General features: G+C 36.7%; 1 protein-coding gene and 1 long non-coding RNA gene across 2 annotated transcripts; one reads left to right on the top strand and one right to left on the bottom strand.

The window, feature by feature from the left end:
- Positions 1-1,929: 1,929 nt before the first annotated feature.
- On the bottom strand, positions 1,930-3,432 carry LOC145625216 (uncharacterized). Its single transcript, XM_081678289.1, has 2 exons — positions 3,222-3,432; positions 1,930-2,921 (listed from the first exon to the last, which is right to left on the bottom strand). The coding sequence occupies exons 1-2, from the start codon at positions 3,430-3,432 to the stop codon at positions 1,930-1,932; spliced, it is 1,203 nt and encodes a 400-aa protein (XP_081534415.1).
- A 2,160-nt stretch (positions 3,433-5,592) lies between these two features.
- LOC145614780 (uncharacterized) lies at positions 5,593-7,498 on the top strand. The gene is made up of 2 exons (XR_014107157.1): positions 5,593-5,802; positions 7,094-7,498. It is a non-coding gene; the product is annotated as an uncharacterized LOC145614780 (long non-coding RNA).
- Positions 7,499-16,227: the final 8,729 nt, after the last annotated feature.

Genomic DNA, 16,227 nt, shown 5'->3' with positions numbered 1-16,227 from the left:
ATTAGGATTTTGTCATACCATTGCTCCACTAGCTGAATGCATTGAACGTCCTTTGTCGATTCGTCTATGCTTCTCTGCTTCAGAACCTCTACCATAACAGTTCTCTCCAAGTCATTAAAACTTGAACTGGCTAGCCTTGCTAGAGCATCAGCTTGGGAATTTTGTGCTGTCGGCACCAATTGAACTTCAAAATACTGCAGTTGGGCTGTAAGCTCATTTATTTTTTCCAGATATTTTATCATCGCCAGTTCTCTTGCTTCATATTCCCCACGAAACTGACTGGAAACCAATTGCGAGTCAGTTTTGAGGACTAACCTTTTCGCTTCGGCCGCTATAGAGAGCTGAATACCTGCAATTGCTGCCTCGTATTCAGCTTCATTATTTGTAGCTTTGAATTTAAACTTCAAGGCATATTAAAAAACTTCTCCATTCGGGGCTGTTATTACAATACCGGTTCCATATCCCATTGAGGTTGCTGAGCCATCTACTGATACCTGCCATGTCTCCAATTCTTCCTCCTCATCATTATAGGAGGTTTCTACAACAAAATCTGATAGGGCCTGTGCCTTTATTGACACTCTGGGTTTATAATACAGCTCATATTCCGATAATTCAACATCCCACTTCAATAACCTTTCTGATGTATCCATTTTCTGCAATGATTTTTCCAATGGATGATTTGTAAGGATTTCTATTGGATGTGCATCAAAATAAGGTCGTAATTTCCTAGCAGCAATTACGACAGCAAAGGCCATTTTTTCGATCACTGGATATCGTCGCTCAGCAGCATTAAGGACATGACTGACAAAGTATATCTGCATTTGTTGTTTGGCCCTCTCAACTATCAGGACTGAGGCCACTGTTTTTGGCGATGCTGATATATATAACTGTAAGTATTCTCCCGGATCTGGTCATGCAACTGTTGGGAGAGACTTCAAATGGTTTCTTACCATCTCTAGAGCATCAGCTTGATCTTTTCCCCATTCAAATGACTTGTTTTGTCGCAAAACCACAAAAAACGGAAGTGCTTTATCCGCTGATTTGCTGATGAAGCGTGTTAAGGCTGCCATTCTTCCCGTTAATCTCTGAATGTCTTGAATTGATTTAGGTTGTTTCATTAATCTTATCAGGATTTGCATCAATGCCCCGCTCGCTAACCATAAATCCTAAGAATTTTCCAGATCGGACTCCGAAAACACATTTTTCTGGATTGAGCTTCATCTGATATTGCCGCAAAGTTGCAAAGGTCTCTTTCAAATCCTCTATGTGATCTTTTTTCATCTTGCTTTTTACTATTGTATCATCTACATATACTTCAACATTACGGCCCTTTTGGTTCGCGAAAATTTTATCAACCAACTTTTGATATGTCGCACCAGTATTCTTCAGCCCAAACGGCATTGCCTTATAGCAGTATACCCCGGCATCTGTTATGAAAGCCGTTTTTGGCCTATCAGCTTCATGAAGACTAACCTGATGATACCCAGAGAATGCATCTAAGAAGCTTAGCATTTCATGGCCAGAAGTTGAATCTACCAACCTGTCTATCCGAGGCAACGGATAACAGTCCTTTGGGCAAGCTTTATTCAGATCTGTAAAATCCACGCACATCCGCCATTTCCCGGTTGGCTTTCTAACCATTACAACATCTGCCAACCATTCTGGATAAGTACATGGTTCTATAAATCCTGCCGTTAACAGCTTGTTGACTTCTGCTTGAATGGCTTCAATTTTTTCTGTTGAGAAGTTGCGCTTCTTCTGCCTTACCGGTCTGAACCTTCGTTCCACATTTAGTTTATGCTCCATCACTTCTGGGTGTATGCCCGACATATCACTTGCCGAAAAGGCGAACACATCCGCATTTTCTCTCAACAAGCTGATCAGATTACACCTCATTTCAACATCCATATCAGCCCCCACCTTTACTGTTTAACTTGAGTTCCCTGGTCGGAGCTTTACTTGCACTGTCTCACCTCCTGGTGACGGCCTCGGCACAGTTTCCGGCCTAGAATCAAAATTCTCCATCGACAAATCTCGCACTGTTGGCTCTCTTGCCCGCTTAGGGTTGTTTGGTACTTCTCCTTTCTGCCCCGGATTTTTTAACGCCGTGACATAGCATGACTTTGCCATCACCTGTCCACCATGTACCTTTTCCACAACCCCTCTATTTGACACATAAGCAATAGTTAAATGGTAAGTTGATACTACTGCCTGTATGTCATCAATTATCGGCCTTCCCACAATTGCATTATACGCCGACGGTACATCCACTACTAAAAATTCAGCCATCGCATCTCTTGCTGTTGTACCGTCTCCGAGCCTAATAGGGAGAACTATACTCCCTTCTGGCCTTACTGTCGAACCGTTAAACCCAATCACCGGATATGATACCGGCGTTAAATATTGTCGGCCTATCATCAACTCATTGAAGGCTTGCATAAACAGAACATTTGCTGAACTTCCTCCATCAACTAGAACCCTTTTCACATCGGCCCCATTAATCTTTGTTATTAATACAAGGGGATCATCATGAGGAAACACTATTCCTTTTGCATTTTCTTTGGTGAAGGTTACATTCGGAATTTCAGACGGCTGTGGGCGATCAGCAACATCTAATGCATTAACAATGTGCCGATATTCCGACAGGTGCTTCCGTGCTCCACTTATGGTTCCTCCGTGAACAGGTCCACCGGTTATTACATCAACTCTTTTTCCAGTGGACGACGGTGGTTGTCCGCCTTCACCCTGTCGGTTCACTTGACCTTGTCTTTCTGGCCGGTATTCTATCTGCTGGCGTTCTGGTTGCCGATATTGTTGTTGCTGACTTTCCCTAGAATGCAACCGGTATTGAGTAAGATGCCCCCTTCTTATTAATTCTTCAATATTATCCTTCAACTGCACACAGTCCTCAGTGTAATGCCCTACATCTCAGTGGAACATGCAATACTTCTTGGTATCCCTTCCTTTCGCTTTCATCGGCACGGGTCTCACCCATCCTTCTCGGTTTTGATTTATAGAATATATTGCAGCCCTTGGTGCATTTAAAGGTGTATACGAATTATATCGCATTGGTGCTTTGGTTCCTCTGACCTCTTGGCGGCTTCCTCCTCTTGCTGCCGTTGGGTTCCTCGACCTCACAACTCCTGAAGATCCCCCTTAAGACATAGGGTGAATTCTATCAGTAGAACTTATTCGGCTGCTTGTCTTCATCAATTCCTCACTCTTAATATAATCATGAGCTTTGTTGAAAGCTGCAGCTAATGTTGGCTGATTTTTTCGGGTTAAGTATCTCTTGAATTCCGAATCATTCAGACCGTTCATTAGTGCCATGACTGCTATCTCCTGCTGCAATCTTGGAATTGTATTGGCTTCATTATTAAACCTCCTTATGTAATCCCTTAAAGATTCATCTGCTTTCTGGGTAATAGCCATTAACTCTCCAGAAGTTCTCTATCGAACACTATTACTGACATACTGCCCTATGAACATTTCGGCTAACTGCTGGAAACTGTGAATTGGTCCATTTTCAAGATTATTGAACCAATCGGCTGCTGCTCCAACCAGAGTAGTGGGAAATACCTTACACCAAACGGCATCAGAATTGGTGTATAAAATCATGTGACCCTCATACGAGGTCATATATCTACCTGGATCTCCCCTTCCATCATACCGACATGTCGGCATTTTGATTTTCTCCATTGGCTGATCAAGGATGCTTTGTGCAAATGGTGATGCCCTCAACTAAACTACTCTTCGCACCGCTCCTTGCTGGTAAGTTCCCGTACTTTCATTCTGACCTGAGGATTGAACCTCTGATTCCCTAGGGGTTTGCTGGGATCTTATCGGCGACCCCTCATTCCGGCGTCTTTGCGAACTTCCGGCCTGGTTAAATTGATTGCCATGAGCTGTAAAAGGCATCCCCCCTCCATCTTGGGTTGCCCCTATTTCTTTTCTTTTTTTGCTCGTAGCTGTCATTACTCTTGCAGCTGTTGCCAACTCTTCTGATGTAAACCCTGCCATAGGATCTATATCTGTCCCAGCCTGCCCTTCAGGGGTTAACGGCATATGGAATTCATTACCCTCCAAAGTATGAATTTCATCCTCAATCTGAATTTCTGGATCAGGCATTTTTTTTTTTAATCGGAAAGTACAAGGCTCTTTCAGGCGATAGAAGCTATTAAGTAGCTCCCCTCCTTCTAGCGCCAACTGTTTCTGCAGGAATCCGATAACCCGAATTCAAGATCCGAACCTCGAGTATGTAACCCGTTCTGCTCCTATCGGCCAAATAAGAACCTACACAAAGAGAAAAGATGAGCTAGACCCAGGGTGAATCCGGGGATAACCACTCCAAAGATTAAGTCAGTAAGTGTTTATAGAAGAGAGATGATTTAGAGAGAGAAAGTAGTGAGAGAGAGAGAGAGAGAGTGTAATAAATGCTACCTTGTTTATGAAGTAAAACCGGATTATTTATATGCTTTCTAGGTGACAGATGGCAGTTCAATAAGTAACATTATTTCTGCCACGTGTCAAACGTGAGCATGACACGTGGCAGCTACCTACGTACCGATATGTATACTTTATAGGAATGCCGATATTAACAAAAGCCATTTGATGGATCGAATTCAATTAGTATGTCGGTCTGTCATACCATATCGGCCCATTATGATTTCCGTCATGTAGATATTTCCCCATACAGTTTCAGTTGGTTAATTGAACCGAGACCCTTTATTAACAGCTCTACATCTAATTCATATAGTTTATGTGGAAACATTATGTAGAAAGAGCCTACTATTATGATTTCAACTTATTATTGAATTATTGTATAATGTATATATTTTTCCTAGTTGTGTGTTTTTATATGTTGTTCTCCTCTAGTTTGTCTATTTAATTTGTTTCTATTAATTTTCAACCTTGAAATTATTAAATGCTTGAGTAAAATAAATAATCTCAATTAGAGCGGACTTTTCATGAATAGCGAAGACTTTGATTGCTCCATTATAAAGTTTAATATAATCTCAATAGGTTAGCAGAGATTAAACAAAGTTTAATTAGGATAAAGTTACCTTTCTAAGATTAATTGCTATGGTACAAAATGTGTCCAAATTGTTACTAGCTAGCATCACGACTCACGAGTTACTCACTATGCGTACATGGAGCACTCGAGACCTCGGGAGCTGCCAATGCAGATCTTGCGTGCACAAAAGTGAGTACTCGAGCAATGCAGCTAGCATCATTAAGACATTATTCTCAAGTGCATCAAATAATTAAAGTATTACTCTGTAATAATAACTAGCACGTACTTTAATAGCTATTGCAATTAACGTTCAACAAATAGTTTGCATTCCTTTCATAATGTACTTTAATATGAATTTTTTTTTTGATTTTTGTCCGTTTCATAGGAAATACAATGATTAACGAAAATAATAATTTTGCTATGCGAAGACTTTTTGCTATGATGGTGTCTTTATTTTATAGTTCTAGAAGTTGTACTATCATATTTCTAGAAGCTTTAATACAATATAGTTGCTTCCTAAGTAAAGTTTCGATAAATCAAACAGTAAACAAAAGTCAGTTGGAGCGGCCAGAAGGAAAGGCATGTGCATGAGCAATATTTTATTTTGTTTTCTCATACCAATCTCTAATTTGATTGGAATTATTGTCTTATAAATATGAACAACAAATGATCAAATTAATATCATCATTCTTACAAATATAGAATAATAAAAATACAAATGGAAAAAGATTCAATGGTGCATTTTAAGCTCTTCCTAATATTAGGAATTCTTCTGTTTCATTCCTTTGGTAATCAACTTATATTACTCAATCTGTTTCTTTAAGTTGTTTTCATTCCTTTTTTTTTTTTCTTTCTTTTTTAATTATAAATTATCTAACAAAAGGTAAAATGTTATAAAATACTAACTTTGTACGGAATTACACTGTTCACCCACCTCAAAACATCCCCAAGCCAAGTCACCATTTTTATCCCCAAAACCAACAAAACCTGCTTGAAATGTCTCCACCACGCCGAAGCCACCCTCCAACTAACCCCAAAACTATCACCTCTTACCCCAAAAACCACCATCCCGAGCACAAAACTACCCTCACCAATTCAGAATATCCCCCAACCACCCCGAAAATAACTTTAGCATCTTGAAAACCAACCACCGTGGTGGTTTTGAGGGTGTTTTCAGGTGGGTCAAGAGTGGAAATTCATCTAAAGGAAGTATTTTGCAACATTTTACTTTTAATTTGGTAGTATGTTACAAGAATTTTTTTATCAGGTGTTTTTTCACCAAATTTGGGTTTTATCAAGTAGTTTTTGATTTTTTTTTAAATACAATTTTTAACGCATATTATTTGTAATAGTAATAACATATTTTTTTCGCGTAAAAAAAAAACATATTTTAATTTGTATTGATAAAAGAGTTGAATTTAATACTATAAATAAAGACAAATCAAACAAAATTATACTCCTTGCATTTCTTATAATTGCAAGAGTTTGACTTTTGTATTATTCATAGGCTTACTTTGACTATTATTTTTTATTTTTTATTTTTTTGAAATACTTTGACTATATATTTTTTTATCAATATATTAAAAAATATGGATGTTGCCATGTAAAATAATTTTGAATTAATTTTTATGTGTATTTTCATCTTATTAACCTTTAATTTCATACTTCTTAACGGCAAATTTTTATAAATATTATTGGTCAAAGTTCTTCATTGGCTACCGATCAAAGTGTTGTGATTATTATCAAACATAGGGAGTACATAAATATTTAAAAAAAAAAAAAAAAAAACTACATCCGTTTTATATTTTTTTTTGCAGCTTTGGAGCATTATCTGATCCAGAAATATAAAATATTTCAAAGTTGCAAAAAATATGAAACGGAGGTAATACATTAATGTATCGACAAAGTATTAGACTCCATTGTCAAATGTAAATGGATCAATTATATATATATATAGTCCTTAAATATTACTCCATTTTATAGTCTAAATTGTACTCCGTAACATTACTCTTGTAATACATTTTTTAAGCGAATTCTCAATTTTAAAATTAATGTCGATTATATTTGGTCATGTTGTAGGTGTACTATGTAAAACAACCGGAGGACTAGAAGTTTCAGGAAAAGGTGGTTTTACACAAACACAAGGGCGGCATGGTAGAAAATTGTTGCAATATTGTGCCCTTCGAGGGTACACTTGTGATGTTTATGCGTGTTGTGGAGGATCTTTTTGCACTTATTATCCTTATAATGGCCATTATTTTTATTGTGTTTGGTCACCTATATAACTACAAGAAATTCGGTTATCTTCCAAATAATTCAAGGTCGAACAAGACCAAAATTTGGGATCACTTTGTTTAATGATTTATTTCCTATTATTTTTAAATTGATTTGAATATCCCAGAGTGTAATGGGATTGGTCAATGTTGTTCGATTTTGGTAAATGAATTGAATAAGATTGAGTATTATATACTTGTGTTAGGCGAATTATTTTTATTGTCAATTCTTTCACTTGCATTTTATGCGGCCTCCAATAATTTATGTATTTTTGGATGTCGGAGATAAGAAGAATTATAGAAAGTTGATCTTATTAAAACACATTTTAAAATTCATAGAACAAAAATTCTTTTGATATTGATTTTTTTACATAGAATACACAAATAAGATGTAAATGAAACTTAATATACACATTAAATGGATCCATTATAAATGACTAAATTTATTTACAAATATCTCATCAATAAATTAATAAATATATTATCGAATAGATAGTAAAAAACGAGGGAAAATAAGATTGACTGAATTTTGATTTTTAAATCTATTTTGATTGAATTGGGTTTACATCTGGTGAGAAGGGTGACATATCCTAACCTATTGTATACCGAAAATTCAATTTTAAATTTAATTGAAAGCGAAAAAAAAAATTTGAACCCTTTATGTTACGATTGAACTATGCTAATCCGATGTTTAGGGTATAACTACTTTTGATTGTGTTAAATTTTAAACACACATTGAAAATTTCCAATTTTATTGATGAATATTAGAGATGAAATTGATGTTGGGTTTAATGATTGTAAGGTAATAATAATTTGTAATAGGAAAAATGGTTTTCGTTTGACATTGTATAAGCGTAGTTTGTTGATAGTACGGAGTATAAATTTATATACATTTGGTGGGATGTTGGGTTAATGATTGTAGGGTAATAATAATTTTTACTGAAAAATATTTTTTGTTTGACATTTTCAAACCATAATTTGTTGATAGTACGGAGTATAAATATGTATACATTTGGAGGGGATGGGGTTGATAATATGGCGTTCAGTTATGTAGAAGCCAAGGGCACAAATATGAGTAGAATGAACAACTATACTCACTTCCTTCGAAGTGCCTGCAACCCTTTATCTACTAGGTATTTAGGAATTTGGGTCAAAAGAATTAATGCATGGGAGATTTGTATGAGTCTTATGATAGCATTTAGAATGCTTTTCTCGTAATGTTATGGGCCAATAGAAACAAATTAACTCAAGTTGTGTTGAGAAAAGTAGCATTGAAGGGATGATAAACGATGAATAGCTTAAGAACAGATCTAGCAGCTGCAAAAGGTGGGTACAGGAATAAAGTCAGACTTGGCATAGAAACATGTAACCAAAGTATGGCAATAGTATTTGGAGGCACAATGGAAGAGTTAAGGTGGTCGAACCCAATTGATTGTGCACACCAATATTGTCAGGTGTTGATAATGCCATAGATAACCCTTGTCAGAAAGATCTAGGTGGTTAGAAAGTGATGTAATACTAATCATATTTTTTCTGAAAATGTAGCAGAGTTATAGATGTGATATTTTTATTCTAAAATTGCTACTATTTGAGAAGAGTGACTTACAAACTACATGTACATGCATAGACTAGAAATTTCATGCAATCAACAACTTAATGTATGATGTTTGTGAAATGAAAGGAGTAATGAAGTTGTTCAGAGGATAAGAGCTTGACCATTCTGCTTATTTTGGGAATATGAGCTAAAAAGTTAGAGGTCCTTATCTAAAATACTGATTTTTATCCAGCTTATAGTCTTGTGCTTCTTTGTTTTGATTGTGTTACTCTGATTGACTTGTATTAAATTGATATACAAATGAGTCAAATCTTATTAAAATCCTAGTAAAAATGTTAATAGTACTATTTTAAGTATTTTTCTTAATTATCAGCATCAAATTGGTATGCCATAATGATAGTACTATGTATAATTTATATGATCTATAAAGATCACGTGTACCAAAGTTGCAGAAACCTGCTCTATGAAGTATGTATCGTAGTCAAGTTGATACTAGGTTTCTACTCAGGTTTCTTATTCGTTCGCTTCTTGATGTTTCTATTTTTATTGTTTTTGATCTTACTAAACTTGAATTTTTAACTGCGGGGTGGGAATTATTCATGTGATGAGCGAACAAGTTATTTTGGGGTGGATGAGATGCTTTGCGAAATCATCAATACGTGCTTGAGAGGGATAAACGAGGGAGCTATCCTAGATTAACACTAAAAGCCTAATTAACGTGGGAGGTGTCCTTGATTAACACCAAATGCCTAGAATAGTTGAACTATAGCCAGTCTTCCTTTTATAGAGAAATTCTTCATTTTTAATACGTGACGAAATCAATAGCTTACTACAATAATTTCATATAAAACCCACCTCTACATCAACTAAAGCAAAAATTTAACAACCAAACAGAACAACCACACTTTCTTCAAATTACTACAACTTGAAAGGCTCCCAAATTTAGAATATTATCTGATAAAATAGCAACAAATCAACTCACAATGGCAATATTAACTAAATTCTTCAACACTCAAATAGGTAGACCACAATTTTAGATTTCATTCTAAAAACAAAATTCCATAGTGTTTCTGGAAACAGAATACTCCTCGGGGTTAGGGTAATAATATCAAGATATCCTATAGGCTAAGTACAGTGAATGTCCGAATGTCCTTCGGTTCCGCCTTTCTGTCCGAGAGCTCGACCTGCAAAAGAGAGAAGGTTAACTACCTTGAGGGTGTGACCTGGGAAAGTACCTCCGATGCTTAAGTCAACGAATGTACTTTCTAGAGAGAGAAAGTAGAGAGAGAGTGTGTACTTTAGAGAGAGAAAGTAGAAAGAGAAGGAGAGAGTAAGGAAAAAGTTACCATCATTAATGATTGGGGAGATATTTATAGTTGTTCTTTTAGGTGACAAAATTTGTATTTAGATGGACAGATTAGGGGTGAATTTGTACTTTGCAATGACTAATGATGGGCTAGATCATGGAGGGTTATTTTCATAATTCCAAGTCAATGGGCTTAGGAAAATAGACTTGGTCTAAACACATCAAATTCTAAAAATTACCTTGAGATGAGAAAATTCAAGGGTCAGTGCCTAGCTAAGAAACTTCCTCTTTGCACAAGATTTCCTCTATCTCTTCTTCTTCAGCAGCTTTCCTCTTTCTTTTTGGCACAACGATTTTGGGAGCTGTTGGGAGCTTTTAGCTTATACTCTACATCTTTTCTAATATACGCTGTTTTTAGCTTATATATTTTTATAATAATTATTATTTTAGGACCAGAATTTTACCACCATAGATTTCAATTTTTGGTGCATTGTGTTACTGTTAATTTGATGGTACTTGTTAAATTGTGCACACAAATTGGGTTCTCTGATTTCTAGAATTTGATAGGTTTCATAGCTAAACAGTTTGATTTTATGAGATTAGGAAAATAAGGGATGCCTGGCCTCGAGAGAAATAAAAGAAAAGTAGGAGTGGGGAATTCGAAACAATTATGATTACCTGATTTAATTTACTTTCTCCGGTTTTTTCTAGGGATGTCAATGGGGCGGGGCGGGGCGGATGTTGGCCTTCTCATCCCCACCTTACCTAATATTTTCATCCTCATCCTCATCCCCATCCCCGCGGCGGGTCCAATATTCATCCCCAACCCCGCCCCACTGGGTACAACTCCAAAACCATCCCCGCCCCACCCCCCACTTGGATATCCATCCCCACCTAATCTCCACCAAAGACCCGCCTAATCCCCACCCAAGATCCACCTAATATTAGTATCTCAAATACACAATCTTACATAATTAATACGAATTATAAAATAAAACATTCTATACACATTTTTGTGTTATAATATAAGTGTCGTACAAAGTATTATAATTAATATTGTATTTCATGTAATTATTTTATAAATAGAATAAAAGTATGTAACTTTGCTTTAAAAGATATATAGATGTGAGTATGAGGTGGGGATGGGGCGGGTACGAAGTGGGGCGGGGCGGGGCGGGGATGGGGTGGGTACAACTTAAAATCCACCCTCGCCCCATCACCCATGGCGGGTATGGTTTTTATCCCTATCCTCGCCCCACCACCAGCCGAACCGAGACCCATCCCCGCACCATTGGGGCGGGGATGGGGCGGGTCTCCTACTTGAGCCGCCCCACTGACATCCCTAGTTTTTTCATTACTTTTAAAATTAAATTAATGAAAACTTATTTAATATAAATTTGTGTTTATGGCAAATTTCGCCTGAGGGCGACCTAAGGCTGGGACATACGACGGCTAGAGTATTAACTATGAAATTTAAATAAAAACGAATTAAAAATAATAAGGGACAAGGTGTTTTGGTGATGCAGAAAACCCAAATGTGGAAAAAACTACGGATGGGTGCAAGATCACCATTTCACTATGAAGAATTGTTGATTACAATAGTTTGTGATAGATTTTGAACCTAAGTAAAATGCGAGTAAATTGTGTAGCTACTGAATACAATTGCTAGGCTATTTATACTGAAGAAAAATAAACAACTAAACCTAGCTGGAGAGCTGTTGGAAGCAGCCAACGTTCTCCTTGAATTTCGAAAGCCGTTGCTTGGACTAAGTCTTGAGTCTATCTTTCTATTGAAGATTGTGTTGAACGGAATTCTATTTGAAATAGGATAATGATGCTATTGGGCAAATATAATTCTAAGATTCGGTCAATCGTTATCTTTTGCTGGGTCAGTTATGTTCTTGCATGTCGTCCCTTCTAGTCGTGCGACCTGTCGTGCATCGGGGCGCGCCTAAAAATCGACCATAACAATTTGCCCCCAATTGTTGGTTTGATCGTGGGTAGATCAAGAGAACAATTGCAACTTCCCACTATCCCACAAAAAATCAAATTTGAAACTACCATAACTTCTCACCTAATTACCCCATAAATAACCGTGCCACTTTATTTCCCACTTCTACTCACTTTTTAAATTCTTGCTTTTTCTCTCCGGAAAAATCCCCAAATTGATTTATTAACTTCGCTGCTACTTCAAGTTCTCAATCGAATTGCACAATTTTCGGTTGTTTTAACAGGTAATTTCTCGATCTTACCTTCCAATTCCTACATGATTTGTAGTTAGCTTATAATTAGGAAGTCAAATTTGCCTCAGAAAACTAGATTTTCACTTAGGGTTTTGGAAAGAGGTGAAAGCGAGGTAGTAGGAGAGATGACTGATAGTGACGATCCTCTGAGTGACTTTGTAGAGGAAGATGTTCCGTCTTTTATTGCTTTAGCGGGGATGCCTAAGTGTACTGTAGTTCAGGTCCTGACTGAAGAAGAGAGGCCGGAAAATTGCCCTAAGGGATATGTGTTGATGTATTAGTATCCTTTTAAGTTGGGATACGCCTTTCAATTTGGTCCCCTGTCCCGATCTCTAATGGGGGTACTGGATGTGAGCCCGGGACAAGTGATGCCCCAATTTTGAAGAATAGCTCTTGTTCTTGAAAAGGTGACCAAATATTGGGAGGAACCTTTTGACCTGTCAAATTTAGTATATGCGTATAATTGCATATAACCAAAAACATATATACCTTGGTGCTGAAGAGAGGGCATCCTGCTTTAGTTGAGAGGGCTGGAAAGATGAACGATCGTGGCCGAAAGTCGCGCTATCTGTTTGTATACAGGGAGCATTGGGCGAAGACGCTAGTTGGCTTCATTGTGGATGGCGTGGCGGAGGTATATTTCATATCTCTCGTCTCTTTCCTTGATAATTCGGCTTTTTGACGAGTGTCCTTATGGCTTGTTTTGGTGCAGAGATTGACGCTGCCATTATGAACCTTGGGAAGAAGAATCTGCATAAAGTGGAAGCTTTTCTGAGCATTGTCAAGGAGGACCTGACTTTTGTTCATCCTGTTGTAGGGAATATTTCAAGCATTACCCCAAACTTGAACCCCACTGTAATCATACACTTAAGCATGGTGGCGTCCAAAGGGAAAGAAGCTAGAGCAAAAGAGTCGCCAACAAGTTTTAGGAACTTGTAAACCGTTCACAGGGTGAAGGTTACACCCCTTAACGATCCAGGAGATCGTTAACTCCAATAGGTTTGGAACCATGACTGGAAGTTTGGGGATGAAGGTACAAATCCAACCTAAAAGAGATTGAACCTGCCCTAATAATAGGCCTCTACTTTATTCTGATCGTATTCATGTGCGCTTTCTGACTAATTTGCAATCATTAGGTTTACCCTAAACTTGTTTAACTTGGATGCCTCGTACCACTTTCTTTCACGTCTTGGGCGAAGGCAACTTTGAACTTGGCTAGGTGTGTCTAGATCTTGTGAATGCGGAATTTTGTTTGAGAAAAGCTAGTTTAGAATAAAAAAGAGAGAGAAAAATCAAGAATTTCTTGATGAGAGTTTGTGAGAAGAATTGAGAATTGATCATTGATGATTGAAAATAGAGGTTTTTAGGAGGATATTTATAGAGAAAATCAGCTGGATATGATAAAAAACAAATCAGAGTTTCGAAAAGAATAAAACACGACTGCAGCGCCAATAAACACATGCCTGTCGCCAAACGCTGCGCGTGTCACCTAGACGCCAGGTCTGTCGCTAGGCGACAGAGTTGTCGTATGGCGCTGCAATTAATTTTCCACTCGTTTTCTTATTTTGATAAAATTTAAGCGTACGAGAGGGTAAAACTGTATTTTCCTTAAAAACACTTCTTTTATTTTAATTAAAACTCTTAAAAGTCAACTAAAGTCAATTTATCAATGCTAATTAAATTAGGACTCAAAAAACCTTCTAGAAGATTCTAGATGACTATAATCAATCCTAATCGCATTAGGAATGATAAATCAATAATAGGCCCTCCTCTAGATCATTGGGCTACTTATAAAGATCAAACCGGGCCCAGTTTAGTAATTTGGCCATAACTTCCTTATTATTCATCGAAATTGGGCTTATAATATATCGTTGGAAAGCTCTTTTTGAACCCGACCCAACTATACCATTGTTGGACCCTTGCCATGGACCAAACCAAACTGGATTGGCTTTTTTCTTAAAATAGGTTTTAAAAAACAAAAAGAAGAAAAGAATTAAAAGCTAACCGCAACACTAGACTTTCCACACTTTCACCCCACTTTGACTGAGTTTGGAGAAACACAAGTTTTGAAAACAAAAGTCAAAGTAGCGATTGGGACGGAGAATGATTCATAACATTTTGCGATCCTAAATCATTCTTTTAATGCCAATACCTGCAAACTAGCGTTAGTCAAACAGATAAGAAGGTTAAGAAACGCGTATCTTGCACTGTCGAGTACATGTCTCTGAAGGTAACCGATTTGTTGCTGTTGCATTGCTGTTGTGACAACCTTCCACAAGCTAGGGAACGCCATCCCGCTGTTTGTTTTGACGATCTTCTACAAGCTAGAGAATACCGCCTGAAGACTGATGTAGGGAACATTTCAAGCATTATCCTAAACTTGAACCCCGCTGTGAACATACACTAAGGCATGGTGGCGTCCAAAGGGAAGGAAGATAGAGCAAAAGAGTCGCCAACAAGTTTTAGGAACTTGTAAACCGTTCACAGGGTGAAGGTTACACCCCTTAACGATCCAGGAGATCGTCAAATCCAATAGGTCTGGAACCATGACTGGTAGTTCGGGGATAAGGGTACAAATATAACCTAAAAGAGATTGAACCTGCCCTAATAATAGGCCTCTACTTTATTCTGATCGTATTCCTGTGCGCTTTCTGACTACCATGGAATCATTAGGTTTACCCTAAACCTGTTTATCTATGTTGGTTGAATATTAATGCACAAATAAAACTATTATTGACGATCACTTGAATTATAATCAAATTAAACCTAAACAAGATTATCAATTGTCTTATTAAACGTGATTACAAGTACAAATTCCCTTTAAACATGCATAAAAGGAGTGATCAAGAAATAACAATAAATAAATATCAAGCAACATAATAATAATCATATTCATAACAATCATGAATCATAAAAATAATCATAATCATCATAATTAAAATAATCATGTTAAAGCATAATAATAGCAAGATCCTAGGCATGATACTAACAAGATTAATAACAAACCCTAGCATGTCACTAAACAATAAAAATCAAAGATTTAACCCTAACATGGTACTAACATGAATATTAGGAAAGAATATAAGAGGCATCATGTAGACACCTAAAAATGTCTCCCCAAAACCAAACCCGATGATGAACAACCTTTCACCGCCATTATTGGTCGGATTGAGTATTTAATCTTGGAGTGCTTAAATCCATATTTCCATTTCATAAACCAACCCAAATTCTAGCCCATTTTCCCAAACCATAACTTATTTTCCACTTTTCGTGCCTTTAAACTCAATATAATTCATTTCGTGTCCTTTAAAATCATTCATTTCGTGTCCTTTTTATAAAACGTTTAATCCAATTTATTTTGGTACATTATCTAGGTTCAATGATTAAATATTTGGATGGGGCTTCAAAAGAGCTTTCCAACGATATATTATAAGCCCAAATTCGAGTTATAACGAATAAGTTATGGCCAAAATATTAAACTAAGCCCGAACCGAACCTAAGCCCACCTTACCTACGATCCAATGATCATGTGGAGGGTCCAAATTATTTAATCCCATTCCTAAACCAATTAGGATTAATTATAAGCTTCTATAAGTTTCTAAAAGATATTGATTATCCTTTTTGAAAAGATAAGATTAAATAGTTTGAAATTGAATAAAACTTTTTTTTTTTTTTAAAGTCCTAATTCTATTCGAATCGAAAGACGTTTAAAGATAGACAGATAATATTTTCGTGACTCATAGTTTTATCTAAATATTATATGGTTAGATATCCCTTGAAATTATCTTTCCAATTATATATTATAATATCAATTCTGAGCTATAACGGAAAAGATA

Source organism: Chenopodium album, chromosome 3, assembly GCF_948465745.1.
Source record: "Chenopodium album chromosome 3, dcCheAlbu1.1, whole genome shotgun sequence".
Lineage (NCBI taxonomy): Eukaryota > Viridiplantae > Streptophyta > Magnoliopsida > Caryophyllales > Amaranthaceae > Chenopodium > Chenopodium album.
The sequence above is the reverse complement of the archived record's forward strand: the minus strand, read 5'-3'. Positions and strand labels throughout refer to the sequence as shown.

What these genes read in the sequence shown, in the direction of transcription:
- LOC145625216 (XM_081678289.1), bottom strand. Translation starts at nt 3,432, where the DNA reads ATGGCTATTACCCAGAAAGCAGATGAATCTTTAAGGGATTACATAAGG. An exon ending in AGCTCATGATTATATTAAGA is followed by an intron (nt 2,922 to 3,221) that starts GTGAGGAATTGA and finishes ACTGAGATGTAG; the next exon opens with GGCATTACACTGAGGACTGT.